This window comes from Microcebus murinus, chromosome 18 (assembly GCF_040939455.1).
Source record: "Microcebus murinus isolate Inina chromosome 18, M.murinus_Inina_mat1.0, whole genome shotgun sequence".
NCBI lineage: Eukaryota > Metazoa > Chordata > Mammalia > Primates > Cheirogaleidae > Microcebus > Microcebus murinus.
In genome coordinates this window covers 12,334,224-12,348,208 of record NC_134121.1, presented here as the reverse complement: position 1 = coordinate 12,348,208, position 13,985 = coordinate 12,334,224, and the positions used below count along the sequence as shown (strand labels likewise).

Genomic DNA, 13,985 nt, shown 5'->3' with positions numbered 1-13,985 from the left:
CCAACATGCAAACCAAAGCACTATTAATTGGTGTATTTCGTTCTAGAAATTTTTTCCTTATTTATTCAACAAATGTTAAGCACTTAATATAGGTCAGGACCTGTGCAAGGTGCTGGGAATATATAGTGAACAAGACACATTTCCTACCTTCATAGTGCTCACAATCTAGTTCTTGTTCTTTTTTCTATTTCATTGGGGACCTTAGATGTTGATACCCAAAGAAGCTTCTTCAGGAACCCAAGGAAAAAAGAAGCTGATAGTGCATTTCGGGTGGGTTCAAGGCACCCGTTAGCCCAGCCCCCAGTCCAACTTCAGCTTCCTGCCCAGAAACAAAATAAGAGGGCTGGATTCCTAGTGAAGGAGTTCAGAGGCAGAGCAGGACAGGGCTTGACGGTACCGCAAAACTCTCAGGCCAACCGCCCCAGGCCCAGGTCTCTGCCCTGGAGACCTCAAGGAAAAGGGTCGGGAGGGGGCAAGTGGTACGTGGCGTCCAGGAAGATGACCAGGGTCCCAACGCTTGTGAAGATGATGAAGGTCCACAAGAAGAGGCGGTCCACTACCATGGCCACAAACTGCCAGTCCTCCTTCAGCTGGAGGGTAGGCAGAGAAATCTTCCACTTCCTGAGCTGCAGGCCCACACCCCCAGGGAAGCCCACCCCTACGCCTCCACGCCCCGCCTGGGCTCGCCAACCACAGGTTTGAGGCAAGAGCCGGCTGCGCAACAAGAAAAACGTGACTGCCGGTGATGGATGGGAGTAAAGAACCAGTCGGAAGGCAGGGGGCGGGACCAAGTGACGCAAACGTCCAATCAGAAATGAAAATAAGTGCTGGGGCGGAATTTGCGGGTGGAGCCAAGGCCACCGAGGCCGCGCCCTGCTCCACCCTCTGGACTTACCGCATCGTGGTCCTCCTGTTCCTGCAGCTGTCGAGCGATGTAGCTAATAGAGGAAACGACCTCCCGCAGCTCAGGCGGCAGCCCCACGGCCCGGTGTGGACCATCGATAAATCGCCGCAGGTCCGGGGCAGACAGTTCAGGCTGAAACCTGGAAGAGGCGTGACCGTTTGGCCGCGCCCCGGGCGCAAAGACAAACAGCCAGCGCCGGCGATCAAGGGCCCGCGCCACCTGCCTCCTCAACAACCTGCTAGTTCTCAAAACCTGAGAGGGCCTTCAGGTTCTCCCCGACAGCAGTGACCTCTCCAGCCTCCTGCAACTTCTTCCACCCCTCTAAGCTTTAGTGCCCACCCTCCCACAAAGTGAGCAGCAAGAGATACTACAACTCCCATGATGCGCAGGACGCCATCTTCCGGGAGCGCGGCCGCCCGCTTCCGCAGTCTAATGAGAACCAGAGTTCTCTGTCTCCCTTCTCTGTGAGTGATGGGTGTAGGTCCCACCTGTTGGGTTTGGGGAAGAGAAAATCACTCGGCGGCTTCCGGATGAAATATTCATCTGTTCCCCGGCCCCAGCCACTTCCTGGAGTAGAAGAGTGAAGGGGCTCTGGCATCTGATCTTTTTCAGGTTTGGGCCTCTTCAGACCCAGGTACAGAGGGAGTTTGTGAATGAAGATCTGCAGAACAGAAGAAGAGGCGTATTGGAGGGCGCTCTCATGCTTTCACACCAGAAGGGAAGCAGCCAACCACCCCCACTCCACATGCCCATTCCCGTGCGGTGCGTGCACATGGTTCCACAGAGCAACACGAACAAGGAAATGCAGCTATACAGCCTTAAGAGCTGTTTTAGTGGGTTGGGAGGCATCCTAACTGGAAAGAGAGGTTCCAAGGGCTTCCACCTTGACAGTATCTAATTCTTTTTTTTTTTTTTTTTTTTTGGAGATAGAGTCTCACTCTGTTGCCCCAGCTAGAGTGCCATAGCGTCAGCCTAACTCACAGCAACCTCAAAGTCCTGGGCTCAAGCAATCTCCTGCCTCAGGAAATTGGGGTTGGTGGGAGGGAGGAGTGATGTCTGGACAAAAAGCTAGGTACTAGGTTTCGGAGTTAACACAAGTTGAAGGAGGAGATGTCTCTTACCAGACGGACCCAAAAGGGCATTTGGTGGGTGTGGGGTGAGCGATGGTGCAGGTTGAGAACCACAACACTGAGGATGACGGAAAAAGTGACGAGGACCATGGTAAACATAAGGTACTTGATAATAATGGGGACCGCCAGGGAGGTCTCAGGCACTTTGTCTGCCAGCAGCAGGAGGAACACAGTAAGGGTCAGCAGGGCAAAGATTGAGAGCCCCATCTTCTCTCCTTGGAGGGCAGAGGGGAAAGCATAAGGGTTAGGCTTTGCCAGAAGGAACTCTCTATGGCATAATCAGTGGCCACTCAAAGACAGGCTTTTGGAAGGGCCATCTGCATTAGTACCTCCAGCCTGGACCTCTCCCCTGGACTCCAGACTCATATCCACCTGCCTGCTCAGCCTCTCCACTTGGATTTCCAGTAAGCATCTAAAACTTAACATGTCCAACACCTAATTTTCTTATTCTCTTACCACCAAAGTTGCTCCTCCCCTAGACTTCCCTATCTCATAAGTGACAACTCCTTCTTTCCTGTGGCTCAGACCAAATTCTTTTTGAGTCATTCTCAACTCCTTTCTCTCTCTTCTTTCTCCCCCCACCCACCATATCCAATCCTTAGCAAACCCTATTGGCTCTACCTTCAAATATATCCTGAAACTTCAGGAATTTGCATGTCATCCTTGCGCAGGGGCCATGCTAATCTTCTCTGTATTGTTCCAATTTTAATATACGTGCTGCCGAAGCGAGCACAAATATATCCTGAAACTGATGACTTATCACATCTACCACTACCACCCTGGTCCAAATCACATACTTACCTTACCATAAATCCTGCCCTTCTGGTCAAAACAACCTTGATGTTATTTATATGTTAAACACTTGCTCACCATAAATCCTGCCTTTAGGCAAATTTCTGCCTTTCACTCAGGGGAAAGTGCCTTTCCCCACTTCACAGGTGGTATACATTTCTTCCCTGTGGTATTTTTTTTTCTTTTTTTTTTATTGAGACAGACTCTTACTTTCTTGCCCAGGCTAGAGTGAGTGCCGTGGCATCAGCCTAGCTCACAGCAACCTCAAACTCCTGGGCTCAAGCGATCCTACTGCTTCAGCCTCCCGAGTAGCTGGAACTACAGGCATGCGCCACCATGCCCAGCTAATTTTTTTTTGTATATATATTTTTAGTTGGTCAATTAATTGCTTTTTGTTTTTAGTAGAGACGGGTTCTCTCTCAGGCTGGTTTCGAACTCTTGACCTCAAGCGATCCACCCACCTCAGCCTCCCAGAGTGCTAGGATTACATTCCCTGTGGTATATAAACCCTGGGTCTGAGAGGTAACAGTGCTCTGATCCACCATCTTGAGGCTGCCTGAGATATGACTTCTGTCCATAAGACCCTATGAAATGTTTCTTTCAGAGAAACTGAATTTGTCAGCCTCTTTCTTCAGCCTCTCAGCTCCCTTGGCCTTTGGGGGTAGGTTTTCATATACCTAATCACCAGGGAACACCTCCATTAGAATATAAACTTAATGAGGTCAGAGATTTTTCCCTCTTTTATTCACTGATTCATTCCCAGTGCCTAGCACATTACAGATACTCAACAAATGTTGTTGCATGAATGAATGGACATTAGTAGCTTTTTCAGGAACTGTATAGCAATTTGAAGGCTCTAAAAATGAGACAAAGTATACAAGGATATGCCAGGTGGCTGATTATTCCTGTGACATACAACAGGCATTACAAACTTCATGGAAGGTATTGAAATACATTTTGTGGTCTATTCTACTGTATTCCTATAATGTTGGGTTCCAAGATTTGTCCTGCTCTAGGCAGAAGTATGTTCTAGAGCTGTAGCACTCTCCTCTAAACAGAGGACTTGGTGCTATAGAGGAGGAAAGCTCATTTTGAATACCACAGTTAAGGCTATCAGGTTTCTGAATCAGACTGGCACTGACCAGGGTTACAATAATGACACTGCCTCTCTCTAACTGTGTAATGTCAGGCAAATTCCTTAAACTCTTTCAGCCTCTTTACCCTCCTCTGTAAAATGGAAATGACAATTCAGTACTTATCTGAGAGTTGTTGTAAAGATTGGAATTGAGTTAATACGTGTAATATGGTAATTGAATTACCTTATAGCAAGTGCTCAAAAATAGAAAAAACTGAAACAAAAGCAGCTCAAAATCCAGTGCTTACATAGAACTTACTGAGTAGCAGGCATATAGTTCTATATACCTGGTGCATCCTCAAATTAATATTGTGCAATAGGGACAATGATTGATCCCAATTCCAGATCAGGAAACTGAGACTCAGAGAGATTAAGGAATTTGTCCAAGTTTACATTATACTGCCTCTTAGAGAAATTTTAGCTATTATTGTATTTCCAAGGGAGGTAGAATGTTGAAGGACTAGTAGGTGTCTGAAAAGTGGGTGGAGGACGCTAGGAATGAGGAAAAGGAAGGTGACAGTTATCTAAGCCTGGAAGTTTGTGGTAGAAATTCCATGGATGAGTGGCTAGGACACTAAAAGGAAAGAGTTCAGATTTCATTGGCTAGAGGGAATCCAGCAGCCAAAGAGAGGCAGAGCCTGAAGTTGAGTCCACTGGTGGGAGAGAAAACTTGGGTGGGATTGTTGAAGCCTAAGCCATGATGGTTTCAGTTGGCAGGAAAACCCTGCCTGGATTGAGGATAAAGAGGAAGAAACTGAACTAATGATAAAAAGGGGCAGGACCCTTTCCCCCTTACCTGCATCTGGTGGCAGGTAGAAGACAAAAATGGCCAGGAGAGTGATGAGGATGCATGGGGCAATGACGTTGACCAGGTAGAAGAGAGGCTTCCGGCGGATGATGAGGTAGAAAGTGACTTCTTGATGCTGTCCTTCCCTTCCTCCCCTAGGATCCCCTGGAGGCTGGATAAGCCGAGAGGGTTTGTGGATAATCTCCCATTGGCCATTCTCTGGGGGTAGAGTGAGCAGAAGGGGACACAGATGTAGGAGCTGTCCTGGTTAGTGCCAGGTATGGCTTGCTATGCCACATCCTGGACCTGGGGCAGGGGGCTGATGTGATAAGGGACTAGCTATACACACTGGGCTGGGAAGCCCATATCTAATAAACTTGGACAAGTCTCCATTTCCATATTTATAAAATATAGATAGTCATACCCATCTTGCTGACCTCACAGGGTTGTATTGGGCATTGCTGACAGAGTATATTTATCAGCATGTTAGAAACTGGAAATCATAGAGCCCATGGATGTGGGAGTCAAGCCCACTCACCAATGAAGGTCCCTTCATGAATGTGAATTTCCTGCTGCTCTTGCCCATCAGGACCTAGGCCTGTCTGCAGGCTGATCTCAGAGCTGTCATAGCTGTAGGAACTGAACACCATAGTGCAGTTCTGCCAGTCAAAGGGGAAGTAGGTGACCTGGATGGAGGGGTGAGTTACTAGAGCTATCAGAGAACTGGCCAGGGCTGGTGGAGTCTGTGAGGTCATTGGGGGAGGTCACACAATATGGGGCACCAGGGAGATAGAGGTCACCAGAGGAGGTCGCAGGGAAGTGGGGTCACAGAGGAATTGGAAGGTTATTAAGGGAGGCCATTGGGAAAATGGAGGGGCATCATGAGGAAGACTGGGAACCAAAGAAAGTGTACAGAGAAGATGACACAATGGAAAATCAGGAGGGCAAATGAGAGATGAGAGTCACAGGGGATAATGGAGGCCGGATGGGAGAAGCTGGGGAGTCATGCCGTCTAAGGAGAAGGAGAGGGAGGGTTTCTAAGAGCTCCTTCAGCTTCCCATGCGGAGCCCAGAAACCTGGATGCTGCAGCTGCTGCGATAGATGCCTGGGGGTTGCCAGCGAACAGAGCCGTCGGAGGACACCACGACGTTGATGTACAGAGCGACATCAAAATTTCCGTCATTGCTGCAGGGAAGGGATCCTCTCATCTGGGATCGGGACCTGCCCTCCGGAGGCCCCGCCCCACCCCACCCCACCCCCAGCCTTGGGAAGATCTTACTTGTTCAGCAGCACCACGTCAGGTAGCCACACAGACTCTGCCGTGATGCGGAGCAAATCGATGCCGTCGTACTCCGCAGGGTCCCAACTCAGTCTGTAGTCAGTCCACTCCTAGAGAAGCAGAGGCTGAGGGGCTGTCGCGGCTGGAGGTCAGGAGGGGACTTGGGATATTCGAAGGAAGCTCAGGAAGGGAGTGCAAGGGAGAAGAGCCCGCTGGCAAGGGGGCGGGGTGCTGGCTGGCTCCGCCTTCACTTACTGTGATCCACAGCAGCTAATTTCCCTCCCTCCACCCCCCGCACGGGCCCCAATTTTTCACTCTGTAAAAATGAGGAGGCTGCATTAGCTAGCCTCTAAAACAGTGGTTTTCAAACTACAGTTCGTGACCCTTTGGTGGATGGGGGATCAAATTAGTGGCCCCAAAACAGTGTTGGAAAAAAAATTAGAATGAAAAATGCATGCGGCGCAACTTTCTTAGTGAAGATAGGTATTGTGTTTTTTTCAAGCTTCTGTTTCAGTAATAAATGTGTTTTCTGAGGTTGTGATATAAAAAATAATCTTACTGGGCTAGACATTCGAGGAAATTGTTAAAGGCAGCGAGACACCCTTTCCCACACCGGGGGACCTCCATACCAGGTCTAAGTACACCTTTGTGCTCATCTCTTCATCCTTCTCGTTCTAGATGGGAAAAATTTAGGAGCAGAGGTGAAGTAGAGTGGAGAGAAAAGAGAGGGCTCAGCAGACCAACCTCTCCCTGGAAACTCCACCCCCTTTTCTGATCCCCACCCTCTTAGGTCCAAGGCCCACCTCCTAGAAGCGGAGTTAGCTTAAGCCCCGCCTCTCCCTCAGAAACACCCTTCCAGCTGTCCGCCCCCGCCCAGCCCCTGCCTAGCTCGGCCCGGCCCCGCCCACAGCTCGAAACCCGCCCAGCCCGGAGTCTCCGCCCACTGCCGTTCAGAGCCGCTATTGGGCACCAAGCTCCGCCCCATCCCGCCATAACCTCCTGTGGCCCTGCCTCAAGGTCGACACCCCCACCCAGCGCCAGTCCGTTGGCCTTCGGCCCCTGCTCTTCTTCTAGATCCACCCGGAGGCCCGTTTGTCACCTACCCGACTCTACAGCAGTTCTACCTAGCAGCCACGCCCACAGTTTGTCCATTGGTCCGATTTCCACCCAATCTTCGCTAAAGGCTCGGCTATTTCTCAGCTTGGCCCCGCCCAGGCCCCGCCCCCAGCATGTCCATTTGCCCCACCTTGCCTAAAGCCACGCCCCCCAGCCTGTGGACCGGCCTGACCAAACCCCCCGCGTGCGCCCTCACCAGGCTGATGAGTTGCGCCAAGCTGAGACCAATGCTGACCCCGACTCGGTCTCCCAGCTCCCGCGCCGGCCGTACGGAGCTATCATAGCCGGAGAAAAGTTTCTCGCGGAGTCGGCCCTCCGCCTCTGAGCCGCGGACACCTGGGGGAAGGGAACACTAACTGAAACCCTGGTGTCCAGCCACGACTGCTGCCCCTGTCACCGTCCCTTCGGAGCCCACACTCACCTGGGATGAGCGGCGTCCCCAGAGCCCCCAGCAGCAGGAGCAGCAGTACCCCTGGGGTCATAGCCTGGCCACGTTGCTCAGTGAGTTCGCTCGGAAAGCTGTCGGGACCGCCAGCGCAGGGGAAGTGACCAGGCGCCCAGGAATGTGCACCTGTTGTTGGGGGGCAGCTGCCAGTCCACCTGCCCCGCCCCCAGACTTGATCCCGCCCTGAGCAACTGCCGAAGCCTGCCACCCACAGATGACAGACAATATTTCAGTTGTATAAATCGTCTTTAATTGAGAAAGCGTGGAGTGAAGACCCAGTCTGCTGGGAGCAGAGCCAGGAGATGGGTGGAGCCTGAGCGGGCTTTGTGTGGGTGAGGGGGGCATCTGTTCCTCTTGCAACGAGCCAAAAGTAAAACAGCCCGGGGAAAGTGCCCTGCTTTTGAGCCCTAGCTATGCCTTAGGGCTTCCTCAGTCTATCCTGCCCAAGGCTGAGGCTACTGAGTCTCCCTCCTAGTTTACTAGTAGGTTCCCAGTCTTTCCAGGCCTCCCCATTAGCTCCCCATGTTTTTCAGAAAAATCTAGACAGGTCCTTTTTGGGTACCCCAAAGCCGGCTGAGGTGATAAGCTGTAAGGTAAAGCAAGTTCTATTTACTTAGAAGCTCTGGGGGTGCATGAGGTCTCAAGCCCAAGAGGTCCTCACCCTCCTTGACCTGACCTGTATGGGAGAAGGGTGGGACTTATTGCTGAATTGGGGTCTCCTCACGGAGAGGGCCAAAGCTGTGTCCCATTTGTCCTTTTCATTCTAGACCCATTACCCTAATGATCTCAGCTTTAAAGGGGACCTGGAAGGAATTCCTGCTGAGGTAGCTAAATATTCATGTCCCCCCAACTCAGACACAGGTTCATTCATGCCATGGTTTTGGCCCCTTCCCCATCCCAACTTCCCTACTATGAGCCAGGAAGCCTTCCCTAAATTCTGCCCATGCCCAGACTTTGTTTCTTCTGGCAGGACCCCAGCTGGGGTCCTGGGGTCCAGCTGGGTTAAAGGAACATGTACAAATAAGATTATTATTGTATATGGAAGAATAAGATTTTTAGAAAATTATCTTTAAAAAGCAAGAAATGGTTTTTGATTCATCCAGAACTTAGTTCTTAATGAATCATAGCTGGGCCCTTTCCAGAGCTCATCCTTAACAGGTATCACTTGAGAAGGTGGGAGGGTGGGTCTAGGATGTGCTCTAGAGCAATATTATGGCTATATAGGCCCCAGTTCCATCCTGGGAAAAGGGCTGAGAGTTATGGTCTATGTCCTAGAGCTGGAATTCAGGAGAAAGTATGGCTCCATAAAGGTCTAGAATACCATGCTCTCGAATTGGATATCTCTGGAAGAATGTTAAACCTGTGGTGATCTGAGAGTCGTCCTAGTTTAGGTCAAGGCCAGCAGCTAGCCAAGGCTCAAATCCAGCCTCTCTCTACTTGGAAATGAGGGGTCCATCAGGGTCAAGGATAGAATACTGATGGAAACAGAAAAAAGCCTGGCAGCATGCTGGCTTACCAGCACAGAGCCCTAGTGCAGAAATGGCCCTGGCTGGGATGTCTGGTGTTCCAGAACTTGTTCAGACCAAGGTAGAAGGTATAGTAGGGAAAGAAGGAAACTAATCCTAAGCTCCACTGGACCCATACATCTGTGGCTCAGTAGCAATAAAAAGGGGCAGAGGGCTCTGGGAACTGGCTAAGCCAGGGTTGGGGTGAGTTTATGCTCTGGCTCTGTCAGTTTGGCAACCCCCAGCGCCATCTCAGGAAAAGGCTTTGAGGGTGTGTGAGTGTGGAAAGAAAAAAGTGATCAGCTAGGACCATTTTCAGACATCCCACTCTCTGACCCTCTCCCTGGCCCAAGGATCTAAGGGTCTCAGCAGCCCTGGAAGTGACAGCCAGTCCCCAGGCCCCCTCAGGGTAGAGTACCTGGTGGGACCTGGCTGCTTAGGGCATGTGTGTGGCAGCAGGGGTGAGAGCAGGACTGGGAGACAGGCTCTTGTGGTGGCTGGCTCAGTGGGAGTGCAAGGAGCCTCCAGTCCAGGGACTACATTTCAGGGGGCAGGGGGACTGGAAGGGGAGGTCTCAGGGACACTGTGGAGAGAAGGCTCCCGGTACATGGCCACTGTGAAGGGGAGAGAGAGAGGAGCAGGGAAGGAGAGTTAGGCACAGAAAGACCCAAGCAGAACCAGTGCTCTGAAAGGGCTCCCTTCCCCTATACTCACCCTCTAGTAACCCCAACCCAATGGAGAAGTGCTCCCCAAACCCCTAAAGGCCAAAGCCTTCCTGGCTTGGCCTGTAATAACAGGGTCCTCTTAACACTTGTAGCCTGAGCTTTGTGTCCCTAAATGTCAAGGTCAATACCCACCCATATGGCCCACATTTCTTGAGTCTATATACCCACCCTCCAGGAGCTTGGGCACAAAGTGGGCGGCTGCCTTGGTCTTCTTGACTCGGTTTCCCTTCATGACCCGGCCCTCCTTGTCCAGGCCTAGGTACCAGGCCCGGCCAGAACGGCGCTGGCGGTAGAGAGCAGAGGCATACAGGACATAGTAATTCTCAAAGACGCATTCCTTAAAGCGACACTCAGCTGTGAAATGTGGCTAAAGAGACAAAGACCCAGAAAGGCACATACAGACAGAGAGACAAAAAGACACATCACTGGGCAGAAGAGAGCCCTTAGAAAGAATAAGCCAGGATATAATCCAGACATTTCTGGCAGGAGGGAGAGGGCAATTTCTGAGTCTATGTAGGAACTGGGAGCAAAGGGAGGACAAGAAAGAGCCTGGTGGCCCCTGAGGATTATGAACTAGATTTGGGGGGTCTTGGAATAAGATTCCTTCTCTCCACTCTACTCCCAACCTCTCACCACCCCTTATCCTGAATGACTCTAGAGAAGTGAGCAATAATGAAGTCTGGAGGAGGTGGGATGAGAGGCAGGAGCCCTAAAAGGCAAAAAGAGCTGAACATTCAAAGAGCTGGGGGTATGTGGGGGGCTGTGTGAGGGTTAGGGATTGGAGAGACCCTGGAGAAAGTGCTCTGGAGTGGGCAGTAGTGACAGGCCATCAGCAAAGGCTGGAGGGAGAGAGAGGGAGTCCTGGCTGCAAAAAACACGTGTGTAGTTGAGGAAGGGGAATCCGCAGTACCCGAGGCCACTCAGCCCCGTTGTCTCACCGAGCTGTAGAGCAGCCCCTCGGCATTCATGGCCATGTAGTGACCCAGCTTGGCACTCTGGATGGTGACGACACGGAGCCCCACAGGGATCAGGTTGAAGTGGGCTGGAGGTAAAGAAAGGGGACATCAGTACCCAGGCCGGTAACTCTCACCTGAGCTCCCCCTATCCCAGTTCCACTTCTTCCCTTGGGGGTCAGGGAGACAGAGTGACAACAGAACCTGAAGAGGGAAGGAGATTGTTGCCTGCTATCCCCAGTCTCCCCCTGCCCACCCGGCAGGCGGCTTCCCCTCTCACTGAAGGAGCTGGTGTCCTCCTGGGTGCCCTGGATACTCCCGTCGGGATTCGCCTGGAGGTAGAAACCCTGGCGGCAGAACAGTTTGGTGACGATGCCTTTGAGCTGAGGCTCTAGAGAGAGAAATTCATCTTTGAAAATGACATCTCTGTTCCCAGAAACATTCCTACACTAGGCGGGATCAGAGGAAAGAAAGGAGAATGAGTGGAAGGAAGAGGGTCTGAGGCCTTGGCTCCCTTCCCCTCCAGCAAGCTCTCTCCCACCTCTCTTTGACCCCTGGGGGAAGCTAGGGGTGTGGGTCCCTTTAGTTTCCTCCAACCACCAGCTTTCAGTTTAATTTATTGAAATTTATTTAAATGGCTTAATTCCTACCCTACAGCTCAACCAGAAGGGGGGAGGGGAGTGGGAGGAGGAAGGGGAGAGAGACATCAAACGCAGCGGACAGAGGAGACAGGGCTACTGAAGGAGCAGTGTTTGCAAGTGTGTGTGTGGTGGTGGCAAGTGGACCACAGGGTAGGGGCTCTCATGAGTGGGGGTGAGACAGGGCCTGACGCTGACTCAGCACCTGCTGCTACTGCGGCTGCCGCTGGCTTGGCGCGGGCCTTGCCTTGGCCCAGCGCCGGCCTGTCTGACACTGACCCATCTGTCTGTCTGTCAGTCTGCTGGCTCGCGGGGGCCCAGTCCTCCCTGAGGCTCAGCCTCTCCCCTTCAGCCAGGTAACCAGCCTGGGGTGGGGGGACCTTCGGTACCTTATGAAGGAAATGGGGGGAGAGGGCTGAGGAGGTGGAGAAGCAGGCTGAGTCACGTGGGGGCCCTGTCCCACTCAGAGGGTGGGCTGCGGATTGTACCATTACGGACGGGGGAGAGGGCGCGAGGGGCTACCCCTAAGAGAGCTGGGAGAGGGCGGGAGCGGGGGCCAGAGTCCTCTCTGAATGTAGCACCTGAACAGGGACCACACGCTAACCCTCACAACTCTCCTCCCCCGCCGCTTGCTCTCTGCCACTTCCCTGTCCCCCCTGGTAAGTGGTACGACCCCCAAGTCTCCGCGCCCATCTCCAGCGGTGAACTGTGTCTGAGTTCCTACCGGCGTAGGGTCCCCTGAGCCTGTGGGGCCCAATTTCGGAGTCACGCGGGGGTAATGGGAGTGGGCGCCCAGTTCCCGTCTTGAAGCGCAGGTCACGGGAGGAGGGCGCAGAGAGGGCTGGCTGGCGAGGTAGCTGCAAGGACACCCGAGGGAGAGCTGGGGAGATTGGCTCTCCGCCAGGAGAGCTCGACCGGGAGGAACCGCGCCAAGGCGTGGAGAAGCGGGAGAACCGGGAAGGGGGGCGGGGCGGGGCGGATGGAGCCGCAGAAACCCTCGGGGTGACCCAGGCGTCCGGAACCCCCAATCTGGTGTCCTCCGCTCCAGATTGAAAGAATCGCGAGAGCCGGCACGTAGGCGAGGACGGTGGGGGTAGGGACTCCTGTGTTGGGGGGGCGGGCAGGAACTGTGAGGTTTCGGGGCATCAGACTTAGCCGCTCAAGCCTTCCGCTTGCCCTCGAAAGCAAGGAGACTCCGGGTTATGGACAAAAGAGAAGAGAAACTGAGGCATAGTCTGGTAGGGACTTTGTCGTCCTGGCCCACCCCTTCCACTTTCGGGGAGTCCCCTCAGCCAGGCCCTATTCTTCAGAGTCCCTAGCCTCAACCTCCCAGGCAGAGAGACCTCTGGCTCGGAGACCTGCCCCAGCCGCACTCACCAGGGCCGCGGTCCGGCCGCGCGGGCCGCCCCCCGCACAGTCGCACCTTGGACAGCAGGATGAGGAGCTGCTTCTGGCAAAGGGACTTGGTGCCGCGGGGACACACGCGCCGCTGCGCCGACACTGGCCGGCTGCCCCCGGGCTCGCGGACCTCCCGCTTCTGCCGGATCAGGCTACTGGCCAGCGCCGCCATGGCGCCCCGGGAGGAGACACCCCCAAACCGGCAGGCGCCCGGAGCGCGCTGGGCTCCCCCAGAGGAGCCCGCTCACCAAGGCATGCTCTTGATGCTCAGGCCCGGACTCACTGCCCCACCCACAGGACCTGGGGATAAGCCCCAGACTCCCTGCACCCTATCCCCTCAGCAGCCAGTTCCCACCCTTGGGACCCCTGCTAGCTGACCCTGCAGCCTATGCACTCTTCAGTTCACCCCACCCTCGATTTTGCCCCCTACTGAAAACTCCCCTCCTCTCCAGTGTCTGTCCCCACTTCCCCTACCCCAAAGCCAAGACCCCCCAAATTTCCAAGATATGGTTCCAATATCTCCCGGCACCTTCCCACTCTATTTCGAGGGCATACTGCTGCCAAATACACTCTTGTAATCTAAAGGGGTGGGACCTTATATTTGGGGATATTAGCTTACCCTACCCCTACTGGGGCGCTGCCAATGTCAGTGAGGAACCCAAGCTTGATGTTTTTTCCTTTGCTACCCACTAAATGGAGATCCCCCACTTATTCTCACTGAACCCCCCCATAATATGTCTCAGAATATCTAGGTTGTCCAGGTTCAGTGAGGATTCCCAGATCCTCTGGCTGGACAATATCCTTTTCACCAAGTCACCCCTATTCCCAGCAGCTCAGGGCTGCGGCTGCCCGGACCCTTTCAGCACCTGGTCACCCTACACTCCTTTCGAAGTCACCTCCAAATCCGCCCTTCCTAGTGAATACACCAGGTGGTTGTCTGGAGGGCCCTCTGTCACCTCGAAATAAGGAGCAGCCTTTTTTTTTCTGGCTGGCCCTTAAATTTCTGTGGGGACAGCTGGTGCTGTATAGATCCCACGCCCTCCAATCGAACCAGCCCCCCAAGAAGAGTGCACCCACGTTGTCACCAGTCCCCAAATGTGAACAGGCCCCCCTACAAGTCTGAGAACATCAGAGCTTCCTGCGACAGGGCTTCCTCATTCTCCCAGGGACTGCCTACA

At 53.2% G+C, this 13,985-nt stretch overlaps 2 protein-coding genes and 1 non-coding gene across 5 annotated transcripts; all 3 read right to left on the bottom strand.

The window, feature by feature from the left end:
* Positions 1 to 35: 35 nt before the first annotated feature.
* CHRNB1 (cholinergic receptor nicotinic beta 1 subunit) lies at positions 36 to 7,700 on the bottom strand. 3 transcript variants are annotated; one of them, XM_012776376.3, is made up of 11 exons: positions 7,565 to 7,700; positions 7,340 to 7,479; positions 6,657 to 6,701; positions 6,028 to 6,137; positions 5,825 to 5,933; positions 5,287 to 5,434; positions 4,758 to 4,967; positions 2,026 to 2,249; positions 1,393 to 1,565; positions 896 to 1,043; positions 36 to 590 (listed from the first exon to the last, which is right to left on the bottom strand). In XM_012776376.3, exons 1-11 carry the CDS (start codon positions 7,623 to 7,625, stop codon positions 450 to 452), a joined length of 1,509 nt encoding a protein of 502 aa, XP_012631830.1. In that variant the 5' UTR covers positions 7,626 to 7,700; the 3' UTR covers positions 36 to 449. The 3 variants fall into 3 exon arrangements, with proteins under 3 accessions (XP_012631830.1, XP_075850240.1, XP_012631847.1); XM_075994125.1 differs by lacking the exon at positions 7,340 to 7,479 and having other exon boundaries at positions 7,565 to 7,649; XM_012776393.3 differs by lacking the exons at positions 7,340 to 7,479; positions 7,565 to 7,700 and adding an exon at positions 7,131 to 7,227.
* On the bottom strand, positions 2,660 to 2,767 carry LOC142862248 (U6 spliceosomal RNA). The gene has a single exon (XR_012913324.1). It is a non-coding gene; the product is annotated as a U6 spliceosomal RNA (small nuclear RNA).
* A 115-nt stretch (positions 7,701 to 7,815) lies between the features above and the next one.
* On the bottom strand, positions 7,816 to 12,979 carry FGF11 (fibroblast growth factor 11). The gene is made up of 5 exons (XM_012776434.3): positions 12,787 to 12,979; positions 11,052 to 11,162; positions 10,757 to 10,860; positions 9,987 to 10,185; positions 7,816 to 9,707 (listed from the first exon to the last, which is right to left on the bottom strand). Exons 1-5 carry the CDS (start codon positions 12,977 to 12,979, stop codon positions 9,637 to 9,639), a joined length of 678 nt encoding a protein of 225 aa, XP_012631888.1. The 3' UTR covers positions 7,816 to 9,636.
* Between the last annotated feature and the right edge of the window lie 1,006 nt (positions 12,980 to 13,985).

Bases quoted from the DNA above. Each gene is read 5' to 3' on its own strand.
- CHRNB1 (XM_012776376.3), bottom strand. From the start codon at position 7,625: ATGACCCCAGGGGTACTGCTGCTCCTGCTGCTGGGGGCTCTGGGGACG. The intron at 6,702-7,339 runs GTGAGGGCGCAC...TTTCCCATCTAG, and splicing joins TGGCGCAACTCATCAGCCTG to AACGAGAAGGATGAAGAGAT. The intron at 1,044-1,392 runs GTGGGACCTACA...CGCCTCTTCCAG, and splicing joins CTCTTCCCCAAACCCAACAG to GTTTCAGCCTGAACTGTCTG.
- FGF11 (XM_012776434.3), bottom strand. From the start codon at position 12,979: ATGGCGGCGCTGGCCAGTAGCCTGATCCGGCAGAAGCGGGAGGTCCGC. The intron at 11,163-12,786 runs GTGAGTGCGGCT...TTCTCTCTCTAG, and splicing joins GCGGCCGGACCGCGGCCCTG to AGCCTCAGCTCAAAGGCATC. The intron at 10,186-10,756 runs GTGAGACAACGG...TTGTCTCTTTAG, and splicing joins AGGGGCTGCTCTACAGCTCG to CCACATTTCACAGCTGAGTG.